Here is a 17,258-nt window from a genome sequence, read left to right on the forward strand (position 1 = left end):
GAATGAATTAGGTGTGAATTAGGCCTAAAATACTTGAGAATCAGATCCTGAAATTCAATGTGTATAGGTGTGGTTATTAGCTGTCTATGCCCTGGCCTGTGACACAATTGACATCTGCAGTACCACTTTAGTTTACTGTGGTGACATCACAGGTGGAGCTGTACGAGCAGGCCGCGTAACAGTACCACAATTATCAGTCATGCCACCGACTTGAGCATTGACAACTAATCACTATGCTTCTACACATTGATCTGTCCACTATCCTGCATTTCAATACACATACTGACATACATTACACTTACATGGGTGGACTGCATCTATAGCGAGAGTGGTTTTAAGAGAAATCGCGCTTCGCATATGTTGATCCACGTCTTTATACTGAATGGCAACTTAATATCAACTTGATAGATGGGTTTTAGTAACTGTTCTCTCATGAGGGGGGCATCTACTGCTCTGTGTCCTTCCTGGCATTTTAGCATACCCTTCTGCTTGCAGCCTGTTAAAGTCTTTTGCATGTCAGGTGTTCCAAGCATTCATCCCTGAATGCACAAGGCCCCAAAAGCATGTGCCACTCAGTACATTGTTCAGCCTTGTCCAACTGCAGCCTTCCATAGACTGCACTAAAAGGTGTTTTTAATTCTGGGAAAGTGACTGAGGCTCCTAGCAAGTACCAACTGGTACATTATTTACATGCACCAGAATTCACAAAAATGATTACAATACTTATAAATATACTTATTTACTGACCATTTCCTTATATGCAAAATGTTGGTGTTTCCTAAAAGATAAGTTCACCTTTTTAAAAAAAAAAAAAAATAATAATAATAATAATAATGCCAATTTTTTTTCAGGTAAAAAAATGTGTATTTAATTTATTTTATTTTTTTTTTAGGAGCCTGTAAAGCATTGCACCCCTGATCAGCAGATTACGGTTGCTGTCTCAGGCTCTTGCAGCGTGTGTATCTGCTCGTACCTTGTATGCGCAGGCAGTTGCACAATGACACTATGAACTTCCTAGAGCGCTCAACAGCACCCTGGTAGTTTATTGAGAACTACAAGCTGTCAGCTGCATAGGCTGTCTGTACTTGTAGTTCATTGACATGGCTGAGTCGGCAGAGCCCCGCACAGGTGCATTTTTTTAAATTGCGACAGCTATGCAGTGAGAAGATTCTCACCTTAGAAACAGGTGTAACATGTTCCCAAAGGTGAACTTATCCTTTAACCACTTAGTGTCAGCCTGCCTCCCCTCAATGTACTGCGGGCAAGCGGCCACTGTAGGCAAAGCAATGTACTGCGTTGCTGCCTACTTCTGGGCCTAGGACACGCACATGAGCACCCCCTGCCTGGCACCCGTTGTGCACAGCGGGAGCCTGTCAGCAAGTCCTGGCCAATAATTCACGGCTGGGACATGCTGATTGGCTGTGTGCAATTATAGCCCAAAGATCTGTGTTGGTAAACACAGAGCTCTGTACAGAGGGAGTGATCTGCAAACCAGGGATGAGAAACGGAGAGATCTAGTAGTAAAAGCAGCACACTGTACACATATTACACATAGGCACACATTTAAACACTTGATCTCTCTAGATGTCGGACCCTGGACCCCTTTCCAGCCAGTGTCATTAGTACAGTAACAGTGCATAGTTTTAGTATATTAGTGTCACTGGTAATGTCAGTGTCATTTATTCAGTAATGAATAAGTTCAGTTAGTGTCAGTTAGTGTCAGAATGCTCGTCGCCCATCGCCGTCCCATTATTAGTCGATCATCGCCGCCATTAGTAGTATAAAAAAATAACAATTCCAGTATATAAACTATAGTTTGTATGTGCCATAACTTTCACGCAAACCATAATACAGTTATTGGGATTTTTTTTTATCAAAAACATGCACCAGAATACATTTTGGTAAAAATTTATCAAGACTTTTTTTTTTTATTGGTTATATTTTATAACAGAAAGTAAAAATATTGTTTTGGTTTTATTTTTGTTTTTTTCTTGTTTGTTTTTTGTTTTGTTTTTTCTTCAAAATTTTCATTTAAATCGCATAAAATAAAAACCCAGGTTCGGGATTTTATTGCATCCTTCTTCCCTTTTTTTTTTTGCCAGCAAATATTATTGATGTTTCTTTCTTTTTTGCAGCCAACTATTTGTCATTATTTTATGCGTCTGATGAAAGAAAAGGGAATGTTACTTCGGTGCTACACTCAGGTATTTACTGCTTGTGCTCTTTTGATTGACACAGTTGGGAAAGAATTACCTAACGTACTGTAATTACATAGCTAGAGGTATTGAATAAACAATATAAATTATAATGTTAATGTAATCACACCATTCAGTATTGTTTTTTTGTTATCTTACTATATTGGAACATTTTCCATATCCTGTTTGCTTCTTAGAACATAGATACACTCGAACGGGTAGCCGGTCTCTCTTCTGATGACTTGGTAGAGGCTCATGGAACTTTCCACACCTCTCACTGTGTTGGAACATTCTGTAGAGAAGAGTATTCCCTTTCTTGGATGAAAGGTATCATCCAGATTTTCTTTATTTACTTTTCATAATAAAATCAGTATCTGACAAGTTACATTTGTTTGAATGGGCCAACAGCAAGCTGATCAGTTGGTCAGTGGTAATGGGACTCTTTAAAATTTACTCAACGTTTCTTAAAGCGGAACTTTACCAATAACAGCTTGATAAAAAAGAATGTTCTTTAGCAGGAAACATACGTTCCACATTAATAATTATGCTACCAAAATTTGTGTGTGCTGTTAATTGCCTCCAGTGTTTTTCTTGTTTCTTCTTGCTCAAGGCTGCCATTTTGCTGAAGCCCAGAGACCCTGAACAGCAGTAAATCATAAAGCGGAAGTAAACCATCTATTTTAATGGTTTCAAAAAACAGTTACATTCCTGGAATTGCTAACTGTCATATTTGCTTGTTTCCTTAACCAAAATGTCAAATCATCAAATGGCTGGTGTCATAACTGATCACATGTGCAGCATCATGACAGTTGCAGATCAAAAAGAAGCAGCTTCCTTGGCTATAAAGGATAGAAGGGTTTAATTCCGCTTTAAGGCTGTCAGTAGATCGGCTTCTACAAACTCAGCAGTGCCTGAAAATGCCTAAAATGGGGAGAGCAACTGAGCATGTGCAGAGCAGGATGAACACAGTGTATTGCTGGATTTTAAACAGTATAGAAACTTATTTTTAATGTTTTACAAAGCTATAAAAGGGGCCAGCCAGAAGTGATCTAGCAGGACATCATTTTCTGTCTAAAGTTCCGCTTTAAGCACACCTAAATTAAGTTGCAAGTGCACCATAATCTGGGCAGAATCGGTTTTCTATGATGCTTCTAGTCCTCTGCTGCTGGTCATATGTTGAAAATAAAAATAAAAGCAACCTTTGGGATACAGAGTAAAAATAAATAATTTATATCAATAAACTGTTTAAACCACTTCAGCCCTAGAAGGATTTGCCCCCTTAATGACCAGGCCATTTTTTGCAATACGGCACTGCGTTGCTTTAACTGACAATTGCACGTCGTGCGGTGCTGTACCCAAACAAAATTGATGTCCTTTTTTACCCACAAATAGAGCTTTCTTTTGGTGGTATTTGATCACCTCTGCGGGTTTTTATTTTTCGCTCCATAAACAAAAAAAAACAAAAAAAAAAAGAAAAACATTTTTTAAAAAAAATATTTTTTTTTTACTTTCTGCTATAATACATATACCAGAAAAAATATAAAAAAAACAAATTTATTCTTCAGTTTAGGCCAACATATATTCTTCTACATTTCTACATATTTTTGGTAAAAAAAAATCGCAATAGGCATATATTCAATGGTTTGCGCAAAAGTTAACGCATCTACAAACTAGGGGATAGATTTAGGGACTTTTATTTTATTTTTTATTGTTGTTACTGGTAATGGGGCGATCTGCGATTTTTAGCGGGATTGCGACATTGTGGCGGACAAACCTGACCTCAAATGCCACTTTTTGGGGACTAGTGACATTACATTGATTAATGCTATAAAAATGCACTGATCAATGTAAAAACGACACTGGCAGGGAAGGGGTTAACACTAGGCGATCAAGGGCTTAGGTGTGTTCCCTGGGTGTGTTCTAACACAACAGTAACAGGAACAGTAGATCTCTGTCTATGTCAATCTGACAGAACAGGGAATCGCCTTGTTTACATAGGCAGTTCCCCGTTCTGCCTCTCCTCACCGCGATCACGGGTCGCCGGCAGACATTACTTGTGCCTGCTATCTCCTTGCACGGACCGACGTACAGGTATGTCGGTTCGCGCAGGAGAGCTGACCTGCCACAGGATATCTGTGCGAGCTGGTCGGCAAGTTGTTAAATTGTCATACAAATATTTATTTAAAATCAAATTTTTATTATTTTTTGGCAATAACCTGGTGTGGGTTGATTTCTAGTAGTCACAGGCTGTATCATGCCCCTCCAGCCTGTGTCTTAGTATACGAGGAAGATGAAGCCTCCGTCAATCTACAGTGGGGAAAATAATTATTTGATCCCCTGCAGGTTTTGTAAGTTTGCCCACTTACAAAGAAATGGTCTATAATTTTTATCATAGGTGTATTTTATGAATATTTTTGGAAAAGGGTATTTTTGGAAAAAATATTCTTGATATTATTTGGATGTAGGTACCCATATTTTAGTGATTTATGCCCTTCTGAGCAGCTATTTTCTATAGGTGTATTTTAAATGATAGAGACCAGAATATCAATCAAAAATCCAGAAAAAACACAACACAAATGTTATAAATTGAGTTGCAGTTCAATGAGTAAAATAAGTATTTGATTCCCTACCAACCAACAATAATTCTGGCTCCCACAGACTGGTTACAGTATGTGCTCATGTGGTACACAGATTACTCCTGTCAATTTAGGAGGGTACTCCTGTCAATTTAGGAAGGTGCTCCTAACACAACTCGTTATGTGCATCAAAGAAACCTGTTCACAGAATCTCTTTCTTCCATTCAAACCCACCATCATGGGCAAGACCAAGGCGCTTTCAAAGGATGTCAAGGACAAGACTGTAGACCTGCACAAGGCTGGAATGGGCTACAAGACAAGGAGACAACTGTTGGAGCGATTATTTGCAAATGGAATAAATACAAAATAACCTTTAATCGCCCTCGGTCTGGAGCTCCATGTAAGGTTTCGCCTCATGGGGTAAGGATGATCATGAGAAAAGTGAGGGATCAGCTCAGAACTACACGGGAGGAGCTTGTGAGTGATCTCAAGGCAGTTGGGACCACAGTCACCAAACAAACCATTGGTAACACAATATGCCTCCATGGATTGAAATCCTGCAGCACCCGCAAGGTTCCCCTCTTCAAGAAGGCACATGAACAGGCCCGTATGAAGATTGCCAATGAACATCTAAATGATTCACAGAAGGATTGGGAGAAGGTGCTGTGGTCAGATGAGACCAAAATTGGGCTCTTTTGGCATTAACTCGACTTGCTGTGTTTGGAGGAAGAAAAATGCTGACTATGACCCAAAGAACACGATCCCTACAGCCAAGCACTGAGGTGGAAACCTAATGCTTTGGGGCTGTTTCTCTGCTAAAGGTATAGGCTGACTTTGCCGCATTGAGGGGCCAATGGACGGGGCAACACAGGAGTGGCTCAAGAAGAAGCACATTAGGGTTATGGAGTGGCCTAGCCAGTCTCCAGACCTTAATCCTATAGACAATTTATGGAGGGAGCTGAAACTTCGAGTTGCCAAGCAACAGCCAAGAATCCTTCAGGATTTAGAGAAGCTCTGTAAAGAAGAGTGGACCAAAATCCCTCCTGAGATGTGTGCAAATCTGGTCACCAACTACAAGAAGCGTATTACCTCTTTGGTTGCCAACGAGGGTTTCTCCACCAAATACTAAGTCATGTTTTGCTTGGAGATCAAATACTTATTTCTTTATCGTACATCATGGGACACAGAGCAGCATAGTAATTACAATGTGGGTTATAGACCACCTTCAGGTGATGGACACTGGCACACCCTAAACAGGAAGTTGCCTCCCTATATAACCCCTCCTCCTACCAAGAGTACCTCAGTTTTTTCACCAGTGTCTAAGGTGTTGGTCACGAGTGAAGATGTGCTCTGAGGAGCTCCAGGAGGGATCTATGCTGGATTTAAATAGCCTTCATAGACCGGATCTATCCAAAGTGCCACTGAAGCTAACGTGGATGGTACCCGGGCCTCGTATACGAAGCATGAGATTTAGCCTGTAATGCCTCTCTTTGCAGGGCTGGACCCCGGGGCCCATTGCTTTTTGGTCATGCTCACATTACCTAAAGTTTTTCCTGAGGGGTGCTATACAATTCCAAGGGAGTGGAACCCTGATAAAAAGGGACCCGGTCCTTAAAGGCAGCCCGCCGTGATGGGTGAAGTTTGGATTTGTCTGACTTCAGCAGTATCCTGCGGCGAGGATAAGGTAAGGGAAGAAGCATAGGAACTGAAAAAGTCCACCTATGATTTTTCTTCCTTAAAGTGGATGTAAACCCAAAATTTTTATATATATATATATATATATATATATATATATAATCTCATACTGTAGAGTATAAGATTTTCTATCATTTGAGCCCAGTCTTGCCACACAGAGTTAATCCATCTCTGAGCAATCCTCTTTTATTGTTCAGTGAGAGAATTCTTGACAAACTGAGAAAAACTTTGTCAAATACCCCCCCTTGCTGTGAGTGACAGCCTAAGACATAGGCATTATTTTTTAATTCCCTCCCCCACTCCTTTCTTCAGTAGCTCTGCAAGGATTGGCTGTTCCACACCTCAGCATGATTTGGCATGCTGAAGTCATGTGGTTACTTTCCTGTCTTTTCACTGGATGTTAGAGATCATAGCAGAAGTTCAGCAGAAGTTCAGTGTTAGAAATACACAGAGAAAATAAATATTGACAAGGGGAGTGTAGAGGTGGGCGGGGAGTCTACTGACATCACGACTCCACCCACCGAGCTCCAGACAACAGACCCTCCCACAGAATCTGCAGTTTTTCGGCTCTCATAACAGACAGAGGGGAGACATTTGACAGGTAAGGATACATGCAGGAGGCTTATATATCCTCATAGATAACTCCTATGGCAGTAGTTTAGAAAGGATTACATTGGGTTTACATCCACTTTAAGGAAAAATGTTGCCATGCCTTAAATCCTCCACTAGAGGGAGTATATGCACATTCCTGATCTGTTGTCTTCACTTCAGCTCAGTGTCAGTCCATGTGTGGCAGCAGCAGCTTGCACAGTGGGGATTTCTCTTTGCAGGTAAGAGATCTGCCATCCTGCATTCCTCCCCCCTGATGGGACCATGAGGGGTCGGGGATCAACAATTGTTGTGGCGCCCCTTGTAATACCCCCCCCCCGCCGTGTGGGGTGCAGAGGTCCCGGTTTCGGCTCCAGAAGTTTTACTCCCATGCCAGCTCCCCCCCCTGTTGGGTCTGCGGGACCCGAAGGCAAGCTGGCTAGACTCGGGACACAGGAGCGGTGGGGCATGTAAGGGTGCAAAAACAGCCATTCCTAATATGGAAGGACATTTTTTTCCCAGCACTAGACTGTATAGCGGCATTATTCTGTCAGACTGTTGTTCAGCGATTTGTGCATTTAAATAGTTCCTCTGCTCTTTGTGCTTAGGACTATGTCTGCCAAAAAAGACACCACAAAAATGTGATAAAAGGTACCAAAGATTTCACCCCCAGGCGCTGGGAACTCCAGCCGTGCCTCCACACTGCATCCTCGCCTGAAATACCAGTTGTAACAAGCCAGGGTGAGACATTTGTTGGTGCAGCTGCTTCTCACATCTCAGCCCCTGTATACGTGACTGAAGATGCCTTTTCCTCCGCCCTGCAGGGCCTAGAGGGAAGATTAGCGTCTTTAATCGCATCCTCCATCCAAATGGATAGGAAGCGTGTTAGATCCCCCTCCCCCCCCTTAGACCCTTTTCAAGGGGATCAGTGGGTAGAGGATGAGGTGTTACCCTCAGGCGATCAGGAGGAAAGACAAACTGATTTCTCCTCTGTGGAGGAAACAACGGTAGATGAACCCTTTTCAGCCTCGCAATCTGAGAAATTGCTGGTACAATCTCTTACGCAAATGGTTCATTCCCCTTTCATGCTACCCCTAATGGAGTCAACTGAAAGTTAGTTTTCTTCCTTGGGTTCCATAAAACCCTCACAGCCTTTGCATGCGTTTTCTGTCCATGCATTACTAGAACAGCTTATTTATGCTGAATGGGATCACCCGGATTAGCATTTTCTCCCTCCAAAGAGATTCTCAGTTCTCTATCCCATGGAGGAGAAATTCACCAAAAAGATGGATTATACCAGCAGATGACGCTGCGATTTCCAGTATAAATAAAAGTCTAACTTGTCAGTAGACAATGCACAAATGCTTAATGATCCAACGGATAAAAAGTTGGAAATCCCTGTTAAAATCCTCCTTGTCTTTAGCAGGTGCGGTTACTCAGTCCGCAGCTGCTGCAATAGGCATCTGTCAATCCCTAAAGGACCAGTTTAGACAGGCCCTTAAAGAGGTTCCTGCACAGCAAGCCCGGGATTTGGCCAAACTACCAAGAGCATTATGTTTGCCATAGACGCCATTAAAGATTCTATCTCCAGGCGTCCCGCCTTTCTCTTGTGCTAGTACACGTGCGTAGAATCCTGTGGTTAAAAAAGTGGTCAGCCGGAGCACCATGCAAAAAGCTCCTGACTGTTTTTTTTTCTCATGGGAATCAGCTATTTGGGGGATGATTTGGACAAATACATCCCAACTGTTTTTAGTGGGAAAGTACTCTTTTGCCAGAATACACGCCCTCCGCCGTCAGACTCTAGAGGAAAACCTCAGGGTCAGGCCCAGGCACAAATGAAGTCCTGGGGGCGGAAACCTGCAAAACAGATTTCTAAAGTCTCATTATGAAGGGACGCCCCCCCTCACCAGAGTGGGAGGAAGACTTCTGCAATACTCAGAAGTCTGGCAAGAGGAAATTCAGGACAGATGGGTTATCTCCACGGTGACTCTAGGGTACAAACTAGAATTTCGGGAGTTTACACCGTCTTGTTTTTTCTGAGGTCAAACGTTCCCAAAGATCCAGGGAAAAGGCAATCTCTGTTTCAGGCACTCGACCGTTTACTGGCTCAGGGGGTGATCATAGAAATCCCCACAGAAGAGCAACCAGAGAACCAGAGAACTGGTGCAGATTGTCAGGTCGAAAAGAGATTGCTCCATTCGCCTTTGCATGAGGTGGTTAGGAAAAATGGTGGCTTTATTCGAAGCGGTTCCCTATGCCAGTTCCATTCGAGACTGTTGCAAAACAGCATCCTGTCCGCTTGGAACAAAACGGTTCAAGCTCTAGATTTGCCAAATGAGGCTGTCCCCCAAAGGTGTTCTTGAGCCTCAGTTGGTGCTCGGTATCCGGGAATCTGAAGAAGGAAAAAACCTTCATACCAGTTACCTTAAAAGTGGTAACGACAAATGCCAACTTTTAAGGTTGGGGAGCAGTACTGGAAAAGACAACTGTCCAGGGACAAGCCTTGCCCATTAACATCCTAGAGATTCGGGCAGCACGTCTGGCTCTGAGGCCCTGAACATTCAGGTTACGGGATTGTCCTGTCAGGATCCAATTTGACAATGCCACAGCTGTGGCCTATATCAATCGCCAAGGGGGCACAAAGGGTCACGCAGCTCAGAGTGGTGGACCATGTTCTAGCTTGGGATGTTCCTTGCCTATCGGCAGTCTTCATTCTGGGAATAGAGAATTGGCAGGCAGACTATGTAAGTCGCCAGCAGTTGTTCCCGGGGGAGTGGTTCCTTCACCCTGAAATCTTTCTGGCTATATGCCAAAGATGGGGGATCTCGGACGTAGCTCTTTTGGCATCCAGGTTCAACATGTAGTTGGTCAAGGGATCCACTCGCATGCGAGACAGATGCGTGGTGACCCCATGGGGTCAGTTTTCACTAAATTAGGTTTTTTTCCCTATTCAGTTGCTGCCATGACTTCTTTGCAGGATCAAGCTGGAAAGAAATCCGGTAATTCTGGTAGCCCCAGCATGGCCCAGAAGGTCCTGGTATGCAGAAATCGTAAAGATGGCGGTGGAGGATCCATGGTCCCCTCCACTACGGCCAGACCTACTCTCACAGGGGTCGATGTTCCATCCTACCTTATGAACGCTAAATTTAACGGCTTGGCTATTGAAACCCACATTCTGAGGAGACGAATTCTTGCCTTTCTACAAATAGGGGTAGAGATGAATTTGGCCTTGAGTACTATTAAAGGCCAAGTCTCAGCTTTATCGGTCTTAATTCAAAGACCACTTGCTTCACATTCTTTAGTCTGGGGTTTTATGCAAGGGGTAATGCGGCTTAATCCGCCAGTCAGACCTCCTTTGAACCCTTGGGATTTGAACTAAGTTTTGTCAGTGTTACAAAAACAGCCATTTTGCACCAATACAACATATTCCCTTAGTCCTTCTGACAAGGAAGTTAGCGTTCTTGGTTGCTATATCCTCAGCTAGGAGGGTTTCGGAACTGGCTGCTCTTTCTTGTAAAGAGCCATACTTGATTATTCATGAGGACAGAGTGGTGTTGCTCCTTCGTCTAGGTTTTTTGCCAGAAGTGGTCTCAGGTTTCCACCTGAACCAAGATATTATTCTGCCATCATTTTTTCCAAAACCATGTTCCAGGAAAGAAAAGCGGTCAAGGTCTATTTAAAGGCGACTGCTTGGATCTGGAATACTGATGTCTTATTTTTACTGCCAGAGGCTCCTAAGTAAGGACAGGCAGCGTCGAAATCCACTGTCTCTAAGTGGATTCGGCAAGTTATAATTCAGATTTAGATTCCACCTTTTCAAGTCAAAGCACACTCTACCAGAGCGCTTAGTGCTTCTTGGGCAGTTCATCACCAAGCCACCATGGCTCAGATCTGCAAGGCCACAACTTGGTCTGCAGTCCATACATTCACCAGATTTTATCAAGTGGATGTAAAAAAGGGCATGAGGATATCGACTTTGGGTGCAGTGTGCTGCAGGCAGCAAAATAGGTCCTCAAGTCTGTTGGCGCCCTACAGGTTGTGTCTCCCTCCCCTCAAATAGCATTGCTATGGGTCGTCCCACATAGTAATTACTATGCTGCTCTGTGTCCTATGATGTACGATAAAGAAAATAGGATTTTATTACAGCTTAACTGTAAAATCCTTTTCTTGGAGTACATCATGGGACACAGAGGTCCCACCCCTCTGTTCTGGAGTATATGAATACGTATATTGCTTTGCTAGAAAAACTGAGGTACTCTTGGTAGGAGGAGGGGTTATATAGGGAGACAACTTCCTGTTTAGGGTGTGCCAGTGTCCATCACCTGAAGGTGGTCTATAACCCACATAGTAATTACTATGCTGCTCTGTGTCCTATGATGTACTCCAGGAAAAGGATTTTACAGGTAAGCTGTAATAAAAATCCTATTTTTACTCACCGAATGGTAACTCTATCTATAACATTTGTTTCATGTGTTTTTTCTGGATTTTTGGTTGATATTCTGTCTCTATCATTTAATAAACACCTATGATAAGAAATGATTGACCCTTCATTTTTTTGTAAGTGGGCAAACTTAAAAAATCTGCAGGGGATTAAATAATTATTTCCCCCACTAAATATGTAATATCCCACCCCCATTGTGTTTAGCTGGTTAGTGGGCATGGAGGAGGAGGGAGGGAGTGGGCTTTACCACTTTCTATACAACCACATGTGTGACTCTATAGTCACATGAACTGCTCAGATGTAATGGGGGGAAATGCTCCACATAGAAACTCGCTGAAAACTGAGCATGTGCACTAATTGCCAAAACTACTCCGCAAAATCCCTAACTGCAGTGGGGACATGGACAGAAGGGGAGACAGAGAACTGCAGGATCAACCAGGTTTTTTGAAGAATACACCGAATAAATCCCATAGTGACTGAGTGAGTATGAACAGCATGTAATACACCATTTACTGATGGTTTTGAATGATGTGGGTTAGGGTTTAATAACACTTTAGGAGTAAAATGTTTGTTTTTATCTTTGTTCGTATCAAAGTAACTTAATCATATAGATGTACAAAGCTAAAACCTTATTTTAATTTCAGCAGATATTTTTTTATGATGTATTCTTTTTATCTTTTCAGAAAAAATTTTCTCTGATTTGATCCCCAAGTGTGAAAAGTGTAACAACTTGGTCAAACCCGGTGAGTTGTAAAAGCTGGCCATACACTGATTGAAATTTTGGCCAATCCACCTGGGACCCCCCAAATTTCGATCAGTGTGTGACCATCTACTCTCGGCAGGAGTCGATTTATTTAATTGATATCTGTTGAAGGAACATGTTGGAAAATGTTCTGAAGATTAGCAACTACAGCCATCAAGCAGTGTATCAGAGGGTACTGCTGTCAGAATACAATGTTTCAGCTGAGAAGGGAATTTCATCATCCACCTAATTTTATGGATGGAGGAATCTGTTTTATTTATTTATTTATTTTTTTTGCCCACTGATTGAACAAAGAAATACTTCACTGTGTATGGCCAGGCTTAATCACATCTGTGATGTAGTTCTAAAATATGTTTAGTTGTAAGTAACTCTTTTTAATTAACCACTTTTAATGTTGTTAATTGCTCCTGTGGCCAACAGTGCATCTAGAAATGCTGGATTATTACACGGTTCCATGGTAAGGATCTGTGATTATCCAGGATGCTAAAATATTTCTACCAGGTGTTTACTCTGAATCCGAAGTCTATTCAAAAGTGGTATTTTAGTTCTAGTTGGAGTATGGTGGGCTGGGTTCACTCCTGGCTTCTTATACCACAGCAGTGTAGTCATACACATAGCCGCAGCAAGTATGCAGACTCAGGAAGTCAAGTGCAGAGATCCCACAATTAAAATCCATGTATGCAAAGCATGTTAGCACATTATGGCAGACTTGCCTGGCAAGCGATCCTTGTCACCCACGCGATGACAAGCGTGGGTCACAGGTGCTCTCCTGTTCGTCCCATGTTTCAGCAAGCTTCACAGTTAGGTCTGGCAGGAGTGAGCACAGATGAGTATGGGTAAGTGCTGGGAGAGGGGATTACTTAAAGGATAACGGAAAAAAAAAAAAAAAAAAAAGTACAGTTATTACTATTTATGCCTGTTAATACAAACAGAAAAAAAGATGATCTAAGTGGAATACTATGGCTAGATGTATTTGTTATTAAACAGGAGATGTTTGGTCTTAGATTTGTTATCTTTAACCACTTGGCAACCAGCCACCCTCAATGTACTGAGGGCGAGCGACCGCTGTAGGCAAAGCGATGTACCCATACGGCACTGCCTACTTCCGGGTTTAGGGCGTGCGCATGGAGCTTGTGTGGCTGTGATTGAACACAGCCGATCAATAGGTCCTGGCCATGAATCATTGGCTAGGACCTGCTGATCAGCTGTGTTTAATCACAGCCCAGAGCTGTGTGTTGGTAAAAAATTCAGAGCTCTGTACAGAGGGAGCGATCTATCAGTTTCTGAGAAACTGAGAGATCTAGTAGTAAAAGTAGAACACTTTACACACATTACAAATAGTTAGGCACACATTTAACCTCTTGATTGAAAAATACTATCTTCTAATTACTGTTAGCTTTATTATGGCTGAATTCACAAACACTTTAAAGTGGTTTCTTTTCATTTTAACCTAAAGTGGTATTCCCAAAACCGAAAATGTAATGTTTTGCAGCTTACTAATCATTAAATGTGGTGGCTGCATCAGTTTTCTTTTTAGACTTTTACCCCCTCTGTTTTCACCTGGTGATATGGCCAATAACACACCTCCTGTATCAGGAGGCACAGCAGTCCGGGAAACAAGCGCACAACAATTAATTAATCAGTGAAGATGATTAAACACAACCATACAAACTCATATAAAGATATATATATATAGTATTGTGCAAAAGTGATCCAATAAAGTAAAAAAATGCTACCAAAAAACGCCCATGTGAACAGTAGTGTGCACCATCAACCTGTTACAAGGACCTAAAGCAAAAGTACTCTGATAGATACACTCACCTTAATGGATTTTGTATATAAGTGATCAAAAATATATAAGCAAAGTCCATAAAAATGACAATGTGAGTATGGAGAAACTCTAATCAGGAGAGATGGGAATGAGATGTTCTTGCAGCCCAAAAACTTGTGATCTTACTGCCGCTTACCAGATCAGTTGGACCTCAAATTATAGAGATCATGGGAGCCTGTTGCATCACCTGCCGGCAACGAAATCCTCCACCTGTCTTTCAATCCAGGGATCGTGAATACAATCACCCTCCATGACCGAAGCCAACTCCTCTCTCCTTTTGGAATCCACACACAGGAACAGTTATAATCACCCTTGATTCAGATGCCTCAGTTCCCAGTTGATGCCTTCTATGGAGAAACGCGTCGGGTGGAGCAGCTGATTCTGACGTTATCACATTTTATCCAGCTAATTGGTTTGATCCTGAGCTGTTGCTTCATTAGTTTTTCAACCGTTCCTGTTTTCGTTTTTATGATTGCTAGATTGCTGTGAACATTTGCTGTGAACTTTTACCGAAGTTTTTTTAATTGCTGTGAGCTGCTATGAAGTTTTTTGGAATAAAAAAACCCTTTTCAAAGTTTATCTGCACTATGGAGCTTTTTTCTTATCTCCCTTGAGTGTTAACCACTGAGATCATCCATGAGAAGAGATCTGAATCAAGGGTGATTATAACTCTTCCTGTGTGTGGATTCCAAAAGGAGAGAGGAGTTGGCTTCGGTCGTTGAGGGTGATTGTATTCACAATCCCTGGATTGAAAGACAGGTGGAGGATTTCGATGCCGGCAGGCTGATGCAACAGGCTCCCATGATCTCTATAATTTGAAGTCCAACTGTTCTGGTAAGCGGCAGTACTATCACAAGTTTTTGGGCTGCAAGAACATCTCATTCCCTCCCATCTCTCCTGATTAGAGTTTCTCCATACTCACATTGTCATTTTTATGGACTTTGCTTATATATTTTTGACCACTTATATACAAAATCCATTAAGGTGAGTGTATCTATCAGAGTACTTTTTCTTTAGGTCCTTGTAACAGGTTGATGGTGCACACCACTGTTCACGTGGGCGTTTTTTGGTAGCATTTTTTTACTTTATTGTATCACTTTTGCACAATACTATATATATATCTTTATATGAGTTTGTATGGTTGTGATTAAGCATCTTCACTGATTAATTAATGGTTGCATGCTTGTTTTTCGGAGATATGTTTTTGAGCTTTTTTGTATTTAGGCTTACACAAGTAGCTGCACTTTTTTCACTTAGCGCAGACATTTCCTTTATAGCTACAGCAGTTCGGGAGCATTGTCAGTCTGGGGGGAGGGGAGTGTTAAATGCACTAGCATTAAGTACACCAACAAAATTAAAGCCAAACTTCAGCTAACACTTTATAATCAGTTACAGCAAACAGTCTTTTCCTTTTTAGGATTAAGGCTTTATATGAATAAATAAAAGCTGATTATTCTAAACACCCCTGCCAATGTTAAATGGTTTGTCTCATCCTGTAACTGATACATCTGGAAGAGAGCTTGGTCTGGAAAAAAAAACAAGACTTACTGGCTGGTTTACCAGGTGAAAATGGAAAGCTTAAAGAAAACCAATGCAGCCATCAAATCTAAGATTTGGTAAGCAATATAATAATAAATGTTTGCTTTCATAGAAAAAATTTGCTGCTTAATTGGTGAAATTTAATGTTTCAGATATTGTATTTTTTGGGGAAAGTCTGCCATCTCGCTTCTTTTCGGCTTTAAAATCTGTAAGTAGATAATGCAAAATTTCAAACTGTATTGTAATTATAAAGGTGTGTATTTATCACATAATTGCTAAACAATTTCTTTATGTTCCTTATTATTATTCAGGATTTAAATAGCGCCAACAGTTTGCGCAGCACTTTACAAAATGAGGGGAGACAGTGCAGTTACAATACAATTCAATACAGCTGACCACAAACAAGTTCTGTTTTTTATTTTCTTGTTTGTTTTCCTGTTAGAGCCTAAAGGGAACCCATGACTTTTTTTTTTGTTTAGTAAATAACGAGTTGTTTTTATTCTTTTTAGTACATAAAGAGTTGTTTTTTAATATTGCATTGGAGTTACTTATGTGGCCACATTTGATGCAAATTATTCATCATCAGTTCTTTAAAGTGGTTGTACACCCTCTCATATACCCAGTGAAGTGAATAACTTCAGGTGATAAAGAGATGAAACAAGTCCTCCTTTATACGTTTTACTTGTTTATCTGCAGTCTTCTCTTCTCTACAGCAGTTCAAAGGGCATGTTAAAATCTTTCTTCCTCTGTCAGGAGCACAGAGGAGGGGGCGGAGAGGCTGCAGTTAGTGTGTGAGTTGGAGTAAAGGAAAACAGCCCTTCACATAGCAGAAGAACTGTGTTGTGAATAGACAAGCTGCCTGTTGAGCTCCTCCCCCACACAAATTTTGTGTGTTGGGAAAACTTTTTAGAAGTGACTCGTGCTGAAACGGCACCTAGAACTTTGGAGATAGACATGTAAACACTACAGATACAAGTGCTTTGTTCAGATTTCATGACTGAGGTTTACAACCACTTTAAAGGTACTTTGCACACAGTACTGATATTTGAACAATATTCCTGGCCAAAATTTCAGGCGCATTTTTTTGCGAATGCTTGCACGTGTACGTCCAATACATTCTAGCTGCCAGAATGCAATATTTTCTTGAAGGCCCCTTTCACACTTGGGCGTCGGCGCCATCGGAGCGAAATTTTTTAGCGGCGCCTTACCGTTGTTTTTGCGGGGGTCTTCGGCTGCTAGTGGGGTGCTTTTAACCCCCGCTAGCGGACGAAAAAGGGTTAAAATATCCCGCAAAGCGCCGCTGCAGGCGGTTCAGCAGCAGCACCCATTCATTTCAATGGGCAGAAACGGTTTAGGAGTGGTGTATACACCGCTCCTTCACTGTTCCAAAGATCCTGCTTGCAGGAGTTTTTTTAACGTCCTGCCAGCGCATCGCCTCAGTGTGAAAACACTCCGGCTTTCACACTCAGACTGCAGGGGAGCCGCTTTACATGTGCTATTTTTAGCCCAAAAACGCCTGAAAAACGCCTCAGTGTGAAAGGTCTTATTGTATTGATGAGTGTACCGTATGCATGTAAAATACTGACTGGCAATGCAGATTTCTGGTTTTTGTTTTATTCCGATCTATAAA

The 17,258-nt window shown here is 41.7% G+C and overlaps 1 protein-coding gene across 1 annotated transcript in view; it reads left to right on the plus strand.

Moving 5' to 3' along the window:
- The window catches only part of SIRT2 (sirtuin 2), a 61,020-nt gene that overhangs the window by 27,203 nt on the left and 16,559 nt on the right, over positions 1-17,258 (plus strand). The window contains exons 8-11 of the mRNA XM_073615638.1: positions 2,136-2,204; positions 2,393-2,522; positions 12,179-12,238; positions 15,781-15,836. Of these exons, the coding sequence (XP_073471739.1) occupies positions 2,136-2,204; positions 2,393-2,522; positions 12,179-12,238; positions 15,781-15,836 (315 nt within the window). The remainder of the gene's footprint in view (positions 1-2,135; positions 2,205-2,392; positions 2,523-12,178; positions 12,239-15,780; positions 15,837-17,258) is intronic.

Source organism: Aquarana catesbeiana, linkage group LG02 (genome assembly GCF_042186555.1).
Source record: "Aquarana catesbeiana isolate 2022-GZ linkage group LG02, ASM4218655v1, whole genome shotgun sequence".
Lineage (NCBI taxonomy): Eukaryota > Metazoa > Chordata > Amphibia > Anura > Ranidae > Aquarana > Aquarana catesbeiana.